General features: G+C 29.7%; 2 protein-coding genes and 1 long non-coding RNA gene across 5 annotated transcripts in view; 1 reads left to right on the top strand and 2 right to left on the bottom strand.

The window, feature by feature from the left end:
• The window catches only part of LOC107626734, a 90,857-nt gene extending 84,940 nt beyond the window's left edge, over positions 1 to 5,917 (bottom strand). Inside the window, exons 1-5 of the mRNA XM_021116815.1 lie at positions 5,691 to 5,917; positions 4,482 to 4,758; positions 4,282 to 4,286; positions 3,363 to 3,804; positions 1,958 to 2,025 (exon numbers count right to left, since the gene is read on the bottom strand). Of these exons, the coding sequence (XP_020972474.1) occupies positions 1,958 to 2,025; positions 3,363 to 3,804; positions 4,282 to 4,286; positions 4,482 to 4,758; positions 5,691 to 5,917 (1,019 nt within the window). The remainder of the gene's footprint in view (positions 1 to 1,957; positions 2,026 to 3,362; positions 3,805 to 4,281; positions 4,287 to 4,481; positions 4,759 to 5,690) is intronic.
• LOC107624772 lies at positions 6,926 to 9,059 on the top strand. 3 transcript variants are annotated; one of them, XR_001616955.2, is made up of 4 exons: positions 6,926 to 7,047; positions 7,684 to 7,852; positions 8,284 to 8,430; positions 8,658 to 9,059. It is a non-coding gene; the product is annotated as an uncharacterized LOC107624772 (long non-coding RNA). The 3 variants fall into 3 exon arrangements; XR_001616956.2 differs by having other exon boundaries at positions 8,254 to 8,430; XR_002357006.1 differs by lacking the exon at positions 6,926 to 7,047 and adding an exon at positions 7,068 to 7,465.
• Positions 13,385 to 15,249, bottom strand: LOC107626733 (E3 ubiquitin-protein ligase RNF144A-like). Its single transcript, XM_016329635.2, has 2 exons — positions 14,185 to 15,249; positions 13,385 to 13,654 (listed from the first exon to the last, which is right to left on the bottom strand). The coding sequence occupies exons 1-2, from the start codon at positions 15,015 to 15,017 to the stop codon at positions 13,591 to 13,593; spliced, it is 897 nt and encodes a 298-aa protein (XP_016185121.2). The 5' UTR covers positions 15,018 to 15,249; the 3' UTR covers positions 13,385 to 13,590.

The raw sequence follows: 15,828 nt of genomic DNA, 5'->3' as shown, positions 1-15,828 counted from the left end.
TTTTTTTTTTTTGGGGGTTACAGTCCCCTAGTACCAAAATCTCCTAGAGAGTCAACCTAACCCACGGCCCACCCATAGTATTTCAAGATAAGGGGCCCAAAAAGGCAAGTTTATTCATCATATCCGTTCAACGGATTTCTTCTGCTGACCCGGAATCACCATCCCCCACCAGCTTAGCTACAATCTGGACCAATTTAAACCAGCCCTGCAGCCTCTGCAAGCCGTTCAGTAACGTCAGCGAGCTGCTCCCCCAATTACCGGCAGAGATCCACGCGTCAACTATGTAACGAACCAAAAAGCATATCTGTATCTTCACATCTGTACGCTATAATTTCTCTTTATCTAATTGTTCATTAGTAATGATATTATATTTATAATTAGTCAAGTTTAAATTATAAACAAATTATGATGATACAAGAAATACGAACTGAGAAACAGAGCCATAATTTTTAATTAAGGAATGATCAATCAATAAATTATGAACATAAACATAATTAAAAGAAACAGAGTCATAATCAGAGAAAAGAGAAACATTAACATTATAAGATTGTGCCAAAAAAAAAAAAAAGAAGACTAACTGTTCTTTAGAAATAAATTAACCAAACCTGCAAGAAATGTATGAGCATCCCTCATTCTTTTCAACATAAATTCTGTATTTAGAACACCTTCTCCATCTCTTAGCCTTTGCAAGATTGATCACCATAAGATCTTCCTTCTCTCTTTCATTTTCATTCAAACTCATAAACTCACCACATTCCAATCCACCATGCCATGCAACTTTACACTGTGCATAGAACAATCTATGATAATGTGGACACTCAGAACAAGTCACAACTTCATTCCCATCATCATTCACCAACATTGCTGAACAATCCTTGAAAGGGCAATAGAATTTCTTTGATGTTGCAAGAACAAGATTCTCACAAACAAGTAATCCTCTCAAGTGTGTGATAGAACCATCACCATCCGAAGCAAGCTTGACTAAAGCGCTTAATCAACAAATTACAAACATAAACATAATTAAAAGAAACAGAACCGAAAAAAATTATTAACATTAAAAAATTGTGCCAAAAAAGAGCATTTTCCTAATTAATTAAATCTCTAATCAATAAGATAATAAGACTATGCTGTTATTACAATCAAGCAAGTTCACATTATGAACATCCTTTATCTAATTGTTCATTAGAAATGATATTATAATTAGTCAAGTTTAAATTATAAAGATAAAATTATGATGGTACAAGAAACATGAGCTGAGAAACAGAACCATGATTTTTCATTAAGGAACGATCAATTAATAAATTGTGAACATAAGCATAATTAAAAGAAACAGAGCTATAATCAGAGAAAAGAGAAACATTAACATTATAAGACTGTGCAAAAAAAAAAACTAATTGTTCATTAGAAATAAATTAACCAAACCTGCAAGAAATGTGCGAACATCCCTCATTCTTTTCAACATAGATTCTGCATTTAGAACACCTTCTCCATCTCTTAGCCTTTGCAAGATTCATCACCATAAGATCTTCCTTCTCTCTTTCATTTTCATTCAAACTCATAAACTCACCACATTTCATTCCACCATGCCATGCAACTTTACACTGTGCACAGATACACTAATTTTTTTTAAGTTCGATACCTAAAATATTAACATAATTACTGCTAAAAAGGACCTACTTAAAAAAAATTATTTGGTGCAAGTCTCCAGTTAAAAGAAAAAAAAGATATACACACCTAATTGAAAATTTTACAAATAACAAAATGATTAAACCTTAATAGGATGTTTACAAATTATTAACATTTTCGCCACCATAAAAAACGGTCACGTTGACATGGAAGTGTTGAATTTATCATTCCATTTACTTTTTTTTTTTTTGGGGGTTACAGTCCCCTAGTACCAAAATCTCCTAGAGAGTCAACCTAACCCATAGTTGACACAAAAGTTAGGCAAACTTACATCACCAAAATGGCCAAATCCATTTCCAATGTCATAAATCTGAAAGAGAGTTGCACTGCAGCAAGCTCCTAGCGATTTTGGATTGCACAATAAGGATGTTGAACATTTTAAATCAGACAGGTTAATTAGAAGATTAGATAACATGATTTTTCACCAAGACATGAATGCCATGTATGAGATTATTGTATTCCAGTCTTACCAAATTTTGAAGGGGATTCAACAAGGTCATAGAGAGCCTTATAAATATCAAATACAACAATCTTAAGATCAGGAAGTTGCCTTTGGACATTTTTTGCAGCTGAGTTGATTTTCTTGTTAAATCCTTGGGCATCATCATGGAATCCGAACAAGGTTCTTACAGCAAGTAGGCAACCCAATGGTGGAAGGGAAGTCACTCCAATTTTTTATTAATTAAGTCTAATCAAATTAGTCTAATATAACAAAAATCAGTTAGTTATGACTAGCATTATTCCAAGTCTTATTGTTTAACATGAATGAACTTGGTTCATAAAAAAACCTTAAATGTGTAACAATACTCTTATCTAAGATAAATCCTTCCGTTCTTAAAATTTAAATAAAGACAAAAAAGATTTAGCTAACAAATCACTAACAAATTGTAGTCAAGGAATCCTTGAAAGAGCAATAGAATTTCTTTGATGTTGCAAGAACAAGATTCTCACAAAGTGCATTCTCCCATCTTTCAAACACTTCCTTTGGAATTATTGACATGCAATTCTGAGGCTCCAATATCCCTCTGCATTTTGGTTCAGGACACTTCACATTTGATATATATTCTCTTGAATCTTTGCAGCTATATATTTTGCAATGCATTCATCACAGAATGAGAGGTTACAGTTTTGGTTGATGAAAATCTCTTGGAATGGTTTTGAATCCATGCAAATAGCACACAAGACTACTTGAAGATCATGAAGATAACTATGATTTTTATTAATCAAGTCTAATTAAATTAGTTTAACATAACAAAAATCAGTTAATTATGACTAGCATTATTTCAAGTTTTATTGTTTAAGTTGATTGAATTTGTTTTATAAAAAAAACTTAAATGTGTAACATTGTTCTTAATTAAATATAGATTCTACCGTTCCTAAAATTTAAATAAAGACAAAAAAGATTTGGATTTAAATTTAGATAACACAAAAAAAATTAGATATATTAATAGTCAACCATGTTTTCTATCTTATTTTTAAAGGTTAGTTATGGATACATTGTTTTTGTGATATTTTCAACAACAAATTATGGATGGTTCAGTGATAATCAGTAACAAATTCACGTCGGTGATTATTTTCAGCAACAAAAAGAGTAGTTCAGTGATATTTTCAGCAGCAAAATCAAACACAGCAACAAAACAGGAAAGGAAAGAACAGGGGAATTTGTTGGGACTCACCAAATCGGGACTAGCTTCTGGTTGCGCGAAGGAAGCTGACGGCGAGAGTTGCTGACAGCGAGGGGAAGCCCCGGGACCTGCTGCTTCTTCCGCCGGCAACGACGAGCGCAACGAAGGCGCGGGACTGACTGCGAGACGGTGCGAGACAGGGAGAGACGATGACGACCAGTCCCGGGATCTGCTGCTTCTGCCGTCGGTGATGACGATGGCAGGGAAGGCGAGCGAGCGAGACTGAGTGGGAGACCAGAGACCGTGAGAGAGACCGGAGCCGAGAGAGCAACGACGAGCTTGAGTGCCAGTCCGGAGACAGTGAGGGAGACCGGAGACGAGAGAAGGAGAGAGCTGGGTGCGAGAGGAATGAGCCACACCGAGAGAGATGAGAGAGCTCGAGAGCTTCAGTGAAGAGTGTCGTTGAGGGAGGAGAAGGTAGAGTTTAGGATTGCTGAACGACGTCGTATCAGCAATTTAAAAAAAAAATTAAGCATGATCCGGTTTGGTTTATGTGAACCAAACAGAGTTAAACTGAATTTTTAAACCGAGTTTAAAGAATAATTTATTAATTAGTTTTTTAGATACCACCAATTAAAATGTGACGTATCAATAACTTAAAAAAAAAGATGTTTGGAACATTTTTATGGAAGGATTTGAATCCTTTAAAGTTTGAATTTCACTTTAGAGAATAAAGTTTGATCTTTCACCATTTATTTTATAGATGAGACTAAGAATAAATATGAAAGAGAAATTAATCAAAGATAGAAGATCACACTTCACTCTCTAAAGTAAAATTAAAACTTTAGAGGATTCAAATCCTTTATGGGAGTATCCCCATTCGAAGAAGTAGAAAAATATTACTTATCTCTTTTTTAAAAATTATTTTATCACTCCTATTAAAAAAAATTGACTTCAAAATAAAAAAAACCATGACTTATACAAATGAAAAACTATTAAGCTTAAAAAAAAATAAAAAACCCATAAAATTCATAACTCATATATGAAATAAAAAAGCTAAATTCAGAATATTTTCTTGAAAATTGACCATAACCTATGCAAATTCTAATAAACATTCCTACCACGTTTTTTATTCTTCTTTTCTTTGTCGACTATATTTTCATAATCAACATCATCATCATCCGATTCAATTACTATTGTAGCATCTTCTTTGACATCGTTATTCTCTTCATCATCAGCAACATGAATAGGATTCTTGTCTAATTGTTTATCCAAAATTGGAGTGTTACAATCTTTAATCACTTTCTGCCATCTCTTGAACACTTCAAATGGAAGAAGAGAGCAAAAGTATTCAGGTCCATACTTAACCTTGCATTTTGGATCAGGACAAGGCACCATGATGATATTGTCCCTGAGACATGAAGCAACGTATTCATGCATGCAAAACCTACAAAAATTATGGCCACATTTTAGAATCTTAAACATCTCCCACGTTAGCTTGAAATCACAGCATCTTCCACAAAAGGGTAGCTCTACGCCATTCTTCTGTGGTTTCATCATTTCAACTTTTGGATCTTCATTATTAGTATTGTGATTATTGCCGTCAATACTTAATGCCATTCTTGACCTTGATGCGAAAAATTGGAATTAAAAAAATCAACTCAGATTTGTAGAATAGTCACCTCACTCCTCTGTTGTAGATAAAAAATATTGTGAGGAATAAAAAGTGATTCAAGAATTGAAGAAGAGAGAGTGCCTATACAAGAGCTAAACTAAGAATGAAAATAACTCACTTGAGTGATTGTTATGTTATATATATACACATTCATAATCATATTTATTTTCAAAGATATAAGATAGATTTTTACTATCCTAAAATTCAAACAAAGATAAAAAAATTTAGATTTAGATAACACAAAAAAAGATTTAGATAACTGTTTTCTAATTGATTTTTAAAGGATGATTATGAATACATTGTTTCATAAAAAATAAAAACGGTTCAAAAAGATAAATAAGTTTATAAATAATTTTTTTAACTTATAAAAAAACAAATTATTAAAATAAATTATTTGCATTTTAATTTTATCTGATTACAATATCTCAAAATTACATACGCAAATACAATTTTTATATTATTATAGAAATCGTGATAAAAGATCACCAAATTAGGTTCATACTTAAATTGCTAGAGAGATACAGTGATTTACGTTTAAACACAATACAATAAAAAAAACTGCGACACCCCTCCAACAATTTTTTAACGAATTCCAAAATACATAAATTGTGATAGGAGTATAGCGGTTTATGCTTGAGTCAGATAAATTAGTTAATTAGTTGATCCATTGAGTCAGATAAGTTAGTTAATTAGTTGATCCATACGAATAAGAAGAGGGAGATACCATGGGAACTTCTGAGGGAGCACGGACTGAAACACGGACTTTTCTTATGGTGGCTTCAGAAGAGGATTGGTCCATGGTGGAGTTGGGTTTCTGGAGCTTGTTGGGAACGGGACTCCAAGCTTGTGATTGTGAATCTGGACTGTCTTCCCTCTCGTTCTTTCCTGATTTCAACTTAGGCATGAGGTGTGCTGGATCGTGTTCTTTCATCGGAAGAAGAATCTGATGCTTGAAGCTTGATCGTTTCCTGAATCAAGCAACTGTCTGGCTTCCCCTCCCCCCTATTACTTTTCCTTCAACAACCTCATCATTATCTACTTGTTATTGTTGCTGTTGTTGCATTAATGTAACCGTATGAGACCATATAATTAACACATAATTATTATTATCACATAATTAATTATCTTAATTAAATGGGAAAAAACTATGTTAGTTAATTAATTAATTACATAAACTTTGGTGACAGAAGGCATATCATCATGGTGAGGAATCTCCTTTTTTTGACAGAGTTGTTGGGCTTAACATGCTGCTGCTCTCTTGTGCCTTGTTCCTGTTATCGGAGAAGAAAAATCAACAACCACCTTGCTGTTACTGTCATCGTTGTTATGATCATCGGCGGGGCGATTAAGAAATTAAAATTTCTAATGATATCTATTTATGTACAACTATGGTACTGATTCCATGGCTTTCCACATACACTACTACATTTCACACATTTAGTAACATTTATCTTTTAACATTTATTAAAATGTTAGTAATTATAATAAAATTAAATATTAAGTAACATTTTTAATAAAATGTTAGTAAATGAGTTTAATTTTTATAAAAAGTTTACAAAAACTGTCACATATTCCTAATTTCATAAATAAAAAAAAATTCTTACTACTCTGAAATCGAATCCGCCATCACTCTCAGTCACATTCTCAGTGCTCTGAATTTTTCAATTTCGCTCTGCCTCCTCAATATCTCAGTTCTCTGAATCTCTCGATCTTGTTCTACCTCCTCAATTTTTTGTTTTGCCTCTTCTCGATCTCTCGCTCTGCCTCGTCGATCTCATGCATGATTCAATCGCAGACTCAATCTCATTCCAGTAAGGTAAGATTTGAAATCATAGGTGATTCTAATTAATTAATTAATTAATTAATTAAAACTATTAATTAAATATCTATAATTACTTAGTCTCCTTCTTTTCTCTTTGATTTGTGGATTGAGTGTGCTTAGTTATTTTATTTATTTGGTGGTTTCCACAGGAACTTCCATTATTGATTTATTTGGTGATTTCAGGATCCAGTGATAGGAATTCCGACTTGGCATCAAAGGCCACAATCTCTTCTAGTAATGTAAGCGCGGACACAATTCAAAATTTGTCTATCAATTAGCTTTTGATACCGAATACTTGAGTTTTGATACAACTTGATGATAAAAAACCTTTAAATTGTATATCTGTGTGATACATACATTTAAGTGTCTTTTGAATGGATGTGCAATACTAGATCTGATTTTTGTGTTGGCTGGGTACATTGTTCAATAGGTATGGGTTTAGTAAAGAAGTTGTTGAATACCCTGGTATGTTTCTCATACCAAAAAGATCTTTAAACTTTTAAGAGAAAAAATATTGTGATTAATTCTTCATTATTTTGTTACTGAGAAATGCAATGTACTTAAGGTGAGTAAAAAAAATATATATTCTGCTAAAGAAGAGGAATATACAAAGAAAATAAGGGAACTGGGCCCATTGACATCAGATGCATTTGAGACGTAAGGCTTTTCTTGATGATCATTTCTTTTTTATTTCAATTTTGGGACATAAATAAAGTTTTTATTTTATTTTTTTAATTTTCTTTTAAATGATCAAGAAATCTGCCATATTTTAAATAATGCAGAAGATATGTGCTGTTACAGTCATAGGTTATTTCCTTGCAGTTTGTCGTTATCTCTATAGTTTTGTTTTAGCTAACTTTATTGCACCTTCTTAGGTACAAAAGGAGGAATATCAAAGAATTGCATAAAGCGTTGCACAGGTGCCATGATCAACTGCAGCAGTTCAGTCATGTAAACAAGAAAGCACTTGACTAGTATATAAATTTTACAGAACAACGAGAGGAACTTCAGAAAAGGCAAGCTAAACTTGATGCAGGAGATGAGGTAATTGTCTGGCCTTTTGGTTGAAATGGTTCTTTATAATTCACATTAAGGTGGGTGATTACCTGATAGCTAAATGCTTGATATACATTGCTAGTTCCTGTTCTGCACTATAGCATCTGAAAGATTTGGTACAACTGATCTTTCATGGCATCTGATTGTTGATATTTTTATTTCTCCCTGAAAATGGTGGTGATATTTTGATTTGTCCCTGAAAAAGGTGTTGTTAACCACTTGCATATATATGAAATAACTTTTTCCCCTTTTTATATTTTTGACTGCTTTTATTTTCTTATGGGAGTTGTATTCCAGTACTAAGGTTCATTTTGAATGTGAAACATCCAAACCCAGCTTTTGCATTTTTTTTTGACACTGGTCTATACAGCATCACTAAATTATTTTAGTTCTCTGTCACTGGCATTGAGTAATTGCAGAAAATTAGAGAGCTAATATCTGTACATGATCAACGGAAGGATGAATCAATAGAGCGCACTTTCAAAGGTGTTGCTAGGCATTTTCGAGAAGTGTTTTCTGAACTCGTACCGAGGGGTCATGGTCATCTGGTTATGATGAAGAAGAAGGTTTGTGATTGTTAAATCTTTATCTGGTTTGTGAAAGGATCTTGCTTTCTAGCGTGTTATATAGGATCATGCTTTTATCTCAAAGTGATTTCTTACTTTCTCTTCTGCGGTGCTTGATTATCAATTTTTTATGTGAAATTTGTGAGAACTGAGCTATCTCAATTGAAGTTATTTTTTTCTTTTTTGGTTATTGTAATTGATATTTTGTATCCATTCCTTTCCCTTAGGATGGTGGTCACGATGATGACGAGGATGATGAAGATGGTCCTCGTAAAGCAAACCCATAGGGTAGAGTAGAAAAGTACATTGGAGTGAAAGTGAAGGCAAGTGCATTTCTGCTGTGCCCTTTTTACTTATGATTTAAATGTTTTTTCCAGTTCATTTATTGGTCTAACATTGCAGGCAAGTGTACAATTTTTTTGTTTGATGTGCATCAGGTGAACTTGATTGACTGGTTTGAGGGAATAGTAATAAGTCGTCGCAGCGATGAGCTAGTCAAACGGATAAATACATTTTTCTAGGATTAATATAAGGACTAAGTTCTTTATGTACATAGTATACTTTTTCTTTTCTTTTTTATATGGAATGTTTATAAAGTTTAAGTGTTATAAGTATTTTTTCTTTTTCTATTTTATTTACATCATAAAGCAAATTTGTACAATGATTATTGATTAATGAAAGTGGCTATAAAAATTTCATTTTGTGAATTTGTGAATTTAATGAAATATTTCATGTTAGTAATTAATTTTAGTATATTTATATTATATATAATATAAAATAAAAAATAAAAAATAGTATAATATAACTAAAAAAATGTTACTAAAGATCTTTTGTAACATTTTTTAAGTGTTACAAAAAATATCTATGGTAATATTTTTTGAAGTGTTACAAAAAATATTTATGGTAACATTTTTCTAAATGTTACATAAAATATCTATTGTAACATTTTTTAAGTGTTACAAAAAATATCTATGGTAACATTTTTCTAACTGATACAAAATATATCTATCGTAACATTTTTTTAAGTGTTACTAAGAAAGGTTTATTGTAACATTTCTCATAATATTACTATAAAAGATCTATTGTAACATTTTTATTAAATGTTATTAAATCTTTAGAATAATGTTAGTGAAACTATTTAGTAACATAGGGTATATTTAACATTTGTTAAAATGTTACTAATATACATAGCTAACATTTTAATATGATTTGGTAACATTTTTTAAATGTTAGTAAAAGTCAATTATCTAGTAGTGACAAGCATAGCAGAAGCGATGGCCACACCTACAAAACAAGAAATTAAAAAAAATTAAATCAAAATATAATAAAATAAAATTAGAGTAATTTGCACATTAAAATTAATTCAAATAAAAAAGATAGTACTAATTAGATTCTATATTGTTAATTAGTCAAGTTCAAATTATAAAATATAAGATTACGGTGTTATAAGAAATATAAGCTAAGTTCAAATCTAAATAATAAAACCGTAATTAATCAAGAGTTCAACTAGTAATTAGCTCCCAAAAAAAAAATAGCCATTTTTTTATGAATTATATATTAACTTTAAATTTCATTTTTTTAGACTAAATCATAAATTATAAATCTTATATCCTAAGACTAAAGAATAAATCCTAAAAAAAAAAACTTAAAACATAATTTAACCATATAAAATAATTAACATTAACTAACTAAAAAAATTAACTTCCTATACTTATTCTTAAAACAAACGCCATCATATTTTATTAGGAATGCTCAATCAACAAATTTTGAACATAAACATAACTAAAAGAAATAGAACTGAGAAAAGAGTAACATTAACATTATAAGATTGTGCCAAAAAAAAGAGACTAATTATTGATTAGAAATTAATTAACCAAACCTGCAAGAAATGTGTGAACATCCCTAATTTTTTTTAACATAGATTCTGCATTTAGAACACCTTCTCCATCTCTTAGCCTCTTCAAGATTCATCACCATAAGATCTTCCTTCTCTCTTTCATTTTCATTCAAACCCATAAACTCACCACATTCCATTCCACCATGCCATGCAACTTTACACTGTGCACAGAACAATCTATGACAATTTGGACACTCAAAACAAGTCACAACTTCATTCCCATCATCATTCACCAACATTGTTGAACAATCCTTGAAAGAGCAATAGAATTTCCTTGATGTTGCAAGAACAAGATTCTCACAAAATGCATTCTCCCATCTTTCAAACACTTCCTTTGGAATTATTGACATGCAATTCTGAGGCTCCAATATTCCTCTGCATTTTGGTTCAGGACACTTCATATTTGATATATATTCTCTTGAATCTTTGCAGCTACATATTTTGCAATGCATTCATCATAGAATGAGTGGTTACAGTTTTGGTTGATGAAAATCTCTTGGAATGGTTTTGACTTTTGAATCCATGCAAATAGCACACAAGACTACTTGAAGATCATGAAGATAACTATGATTTTTATTAATCAAATCTAATTAAATTAATCTAACATAATAAAAATCAGTTAATTATGACTAGCATTATTTCAAGTTTTATTGTTTAAGTTGATTGAACTTGTTTTATAAAAAAAACTTAAATGTGTAACATTACTCTTAACTAAATATAGATTCTGCCGTTCCTAAAATTTAAATAAAGACAAGAAAGATTTAGATTTAAATTTAGATAACACAAAAAAATTAGATATATTAATAGTCAACCATGTTTTCTATCTGATTTTTAAAGGTTAGTTATGGATACATTGTTTCCGTTAAGTTTTTTCTTTTATTTAAAAAATAAAAACTAATTCAAAAAGATAAAAGAGATAGACTATCAATTTAAAGGAGAAAATATTTAAATATAAGAGAAAAGGATAAATCGATTATTGATTTTTTGGTTTGCGGACTTTTAAATTTCTAATGATATAAAAATATATTTAAGTCTCTAACTTCTTCAAAATCTGGACACATTCATGTTGAGTCTAATTTGTCCCATTTTAAAACTCTCACACATGTACATCCGTATCGATCAAGTCATACAACGGGAGTCACGTTTGATTTTTTCGTTAGGTCCGACAGACCTAAGTGAACATGAGAGATCCATATGTCCAGATTTTGAAAAGATCAGGACTTAAATGTATTTTCAAATTTTAGAGAACTTAAATGTCTGCATATTAAAAGGTCAAAGATTTATTTATCCTTTTTTCTAAATATAAATATATCTTATTAATTAGTTACAAATATCTTAATCAAATTTTAAAGAATAATACTATATATCCAAGTCTTTTTTATGAACTAAGAGTTCGTACTAGTTTGGATTGACTTTTTTAGTGAAAAAGTATTTTTTTAATAAAGTACTTTTATTCAATTTAAAACATATTTGCATACATCTTTTAAAAAAAATACTTTTATTAAAAAAAGTAAAAGTAAAAACGTTTTTAATACTTAAAAACTCTTTTTAAAAAGTCTATCCAAATGTGAAATAATTTTTGTCGGTTAAAAAAGATCTTTTTTAAAAATTAAAAAAAGAAAGTACTTCTTTCAAAAGTCAATTCAAACTGACCCTTTATTTGAGAAGTAACAAAAGCTATTTTTCTTACTTTTAAAATATAAAAAGTCAGATTACGTGTGTTTAGTACCATTTTTAAAAAATGCTTTTGACTTTTAAAAAAGTTAATTCAATATATTTTAAGAAGTATAAAAATATGGCTTCTTTCATTTTTAAAAGTTATTTTATCACTCTTATACAAAGAAATATTTGGCCTCAAAATAAAAGAGACCATGCCTATGCAAATGAAAAACAATACTAAGCTTATAAAAAAATAAAAAAACTCTAAAATTCATAATTCAAATATGAAGTTAAAAAAGCTAAATTCAAAATATCTTTTTAAAAATTGATTATGGCCTATGCAAATTCTAATAAACATTCTTACCACGATTTTTATTCTATTTTCTTTTATATTTTCATAATCAACATCATCATTATTTGATTCAATCACCATTATAGCATCTTTGACATCCCTATTCTCTTCATCATCATCAACATGAATAGGGTTCTTATTCAATTGTTTATCTAAAATTGGAGTATTACAAGTTTTGATCACTTTCTGTCATCTCTTAAACACTTCAAGTGGAAGAAGAGAACAAAAGTGTTCAGGTCCATACTCAACCTTGCATTTTGAATCATGGTAAGACACAATGACAATATTGTCCCTGAGACATGAAGCAACGCACATCTCCCACAATGGCTTAAAATCACAGTACCTTCCACAAAAAAGTAGCTCTATGCCATTCTTACGTGGTTTCATAATCTTAACCTTTGGATCTTCATTGTTAATATTGATTATTGCCATCAATACTTAATGTCATCTTGACTTTCATGCAAAAATTTGGAATTAAAGAAGTGATTAAAGAAAACAACTCAAGTTTATGGAGAATTTGGATCCTTTAAATTTTGAATTTAACTTTAGAGGGTAAAATATAATCTATCACCATTTATTTTATAGGTGAGATCAAGAGAATATATAAAAAAAAAAATATTCAATGGTTAAGAGATCAAGGATTCAAAATCGTTTATCGAATAGTCACCTCACTTGTTTGAGGCGAAAAAAGGATAAAAAAAAAGTGATTCAAGAATTGAAGAAAAAGTGACTATACAAGAACTAAACTAAGAAATAAAATAACCTAAATAATTGTTATGTGATATATATACACATCAATCATATTTATTATCTAAGATAGATTCTACTGGTTCTAAAATTTAAGTAAAGATAAGAAATGTTTAGATTTAGATTAAAAAAAAAGATTAGATATATTAATAGTCAACAATGTTTGGTAACTAATTTTTAAAGGTTCCGATCCAATGTTAAAGATCTATTTATCCTTTTTTCTAAATATAAATATATCTTATTAATTAGTTACAAATATCTTAATCAAAATTTAAAATACCATATCAAAAAAATAAATTAAATAACCAAATATGATATATCTGGTGAGATTTAAAAATGACAGAGTCAAATTAGTTAGATAATATAAGTACTTAAAAGAGCATAATTAACAACAAAATCAGTATGCATTACAACTTCACAAAAACTTCTAACTTCTGAAAATAGTAAAACTGTCACTTGTAATCTAAGTAGTTGATGAACTATTAAAATTCTTAGTGATATCTATTTATGTACAACCATGGTACTGATTCCATGGCTTTCCACAAGCATAACAGAATTGATGGCCACACCTACAAAACAAGATATTTAAAAAATTAAATCAAAATATAATAAGATAAAACTTGAGTAATTTGCAAATTAAAATTAATTCAAATAAAAAAGACAGTACTAATTAGATATTATATTCTTAATTAGTCAAGTTCAAATTATGAAATATAAGATTATGCTGTTATAAAAAAACATGAACTAAGTTCAAATCTAAATAATAAAACCGTAATTATACTGTTTTATAAATTATATACTTTTAACTTTAAATTTTTTGGAACTAAATCTTAAATTATAAATCTTATATCCTAAGACTAAAGAATAAATTCTAAAAAAAAAGTTTAAAAAATAATTTAAATGTTAAAATAACAAATATCAACTAAATTAAAAAATTAACTTCTTATACTTATTCTTAAAACAAACAACGCCATTATTTTTCATTAGGAATGCTCAATCAACAAATTATAAACATAAACATAACTAAAAGTGCAACATTAACATTATAAGATTGTGCCAAAAAAAGATTAATTGTTCATTAGAAATAAATTAACCAAACCTGCAAGAAATGTGTGAACATCCCTGATTTTTTTCAACATAGAATCTGCATTTAGAACACCTTCTCCATCTCTTATCCTTTGCAAGATTCATCACCATAAGATCTTCCTTCTCTCTTTCATTTTCATTCAAACTCATAAACTCACCACATTCCATTCCACCATGCCATGGAACTTTACACTGTGCACAGAACAATCTATGACAATTTGGACACTCAGAACAAGTCACAACTTCACTCCCATCATCATTCACCAACATTGCTGAACAATCCTTGAAAGGGCAATAGAATTTCTTTGATGTTGCAAGAACCAGATTCTCACAAAGTGCATTCTCCCATCTTTCAAACACTTCCTTTGGAATTATTGACATGCAATTCTGAGGCTCCATGATTTCTCTGCATTTTGGTTCAGGACACTTCACATGTGATATATTCTCTTGAATCTTTGCAGCTACATATTTTGCAATGCATTCATCACAGAATGAGTGGTTGCAGTTTTGGTTGATGAAAATCTCTTTGGATGGTTTTGAATCCATGCAAATAGCACACAAGACTACTTGATCATCACGAAGATAATGATGACGATGATGAGATTGATGAGTAGAAGATTCAGAATGAACCTCTTTGAGTTTTCTCTTGAGGCTTATAGCAGAAGAATATAGAGCCTCTTGTAAATGTAGTTCCTCTGCATATTTCTCATCATTGATTGGGAATAATTCTTCAGAATCAAAGAGGGCTGAAAAGTAGAAATCATCAACTAAGAGTAGTGAATCATCTACATCAGAAAAAGACTTTGAGAGAGAAGAAGAAGAAGAAGAAGAAGAACTTCCCTCCATGATTTTGATATGCTTATCACGTGTTTCAATATGATATATCAATACCAAAATTGTGGTGATTTTAATACTTTAATTGCTACATTTACAGTTACAACTTACAAAATATAATAATGGCAATCTAGGAAACGTAATCAGTCTTCTCCAGGTTCTCAAGGCCATGAATGGCTCATAACACGAAAAGATCAAATATTGGTACTAATGGCAGCATTAATTAACGAACTTTTCAGTTCTTCTTCCACTCTGCTTTTTAAACTAATGGATGACTACTGCTACTTGTGATCATACTATTATAGTGATAGCTAAAAAAAACGAGTTTTTAAATTGGTACCCTCGTACTGAAATTACATTTAGGTATTCACTACTTCTAAATAGTCTTTCTTTTAAAATGTTTTCTAATAATTAAAATTTAACACATATAATCGATTAAATTGTATTATTTTTGTCAAAATTAGGCAAGTTAAATTAATTTAATCAAAAAATAGTGAATCAAATCTTGAACCGGTCTAAATTAATATTATTTTTTATAAAATATGACTAAAATATTCATATTTTATATATATAAATTTTAAAAACTCTAAATCCTAACCCTATAGAATTTAGAGTTTTCAAAATTAATATATATAATATGAGTATTTTAATCATTTTCTATAATAAAGGTATTGTAGTCATCTTTTATAAAAAATAATATTAATTTATATCAGTTCAAGATTTAATTCACTATTTTTTCGATCAAATTAATTTGTCTGGCCTAATTTTAACAAAAGTAATATAATTTAATTAATTATATGTATTAAACTTTAATTACTAAAAA

Source organism: Arachis ipaensis, chromosome B02 (genome assembly GCF_000816755.2).
Source record: "Arachis ipaensis cultivar K30076 chromosome B02, Araip1.1, whole genome shotgun sequence".
NCBI classification, from domain to species: domain Eukaryota; kingdom Viridiplantae; phylum Streptophyta; class Magnoliopsida; order Fabales; family Fabaceae; genus Arachis; species Arachis ipaensis.
This window is presented reverse-complemented; position numbering and strand designations above follow the sequence as displayed.

Bases quoted from the DNA above. Each gene is read 5' to 3' on its own strand.
- LOC107626733 (XM_016329635.2), bottom strand. From the start codon at position 15,017: ATGGAGGGAAGTTCTTCTTCTTCTTCTTCTTCTTCTCTCTCAAAGTCT. The intron at 13,655-14,184 runs GTTTGGTTAATT...CTTGTTTTGTAG, and splicing joins TGTTCACACATTTCTTGCAG to GTGTGGCCATCAATTCTGTT.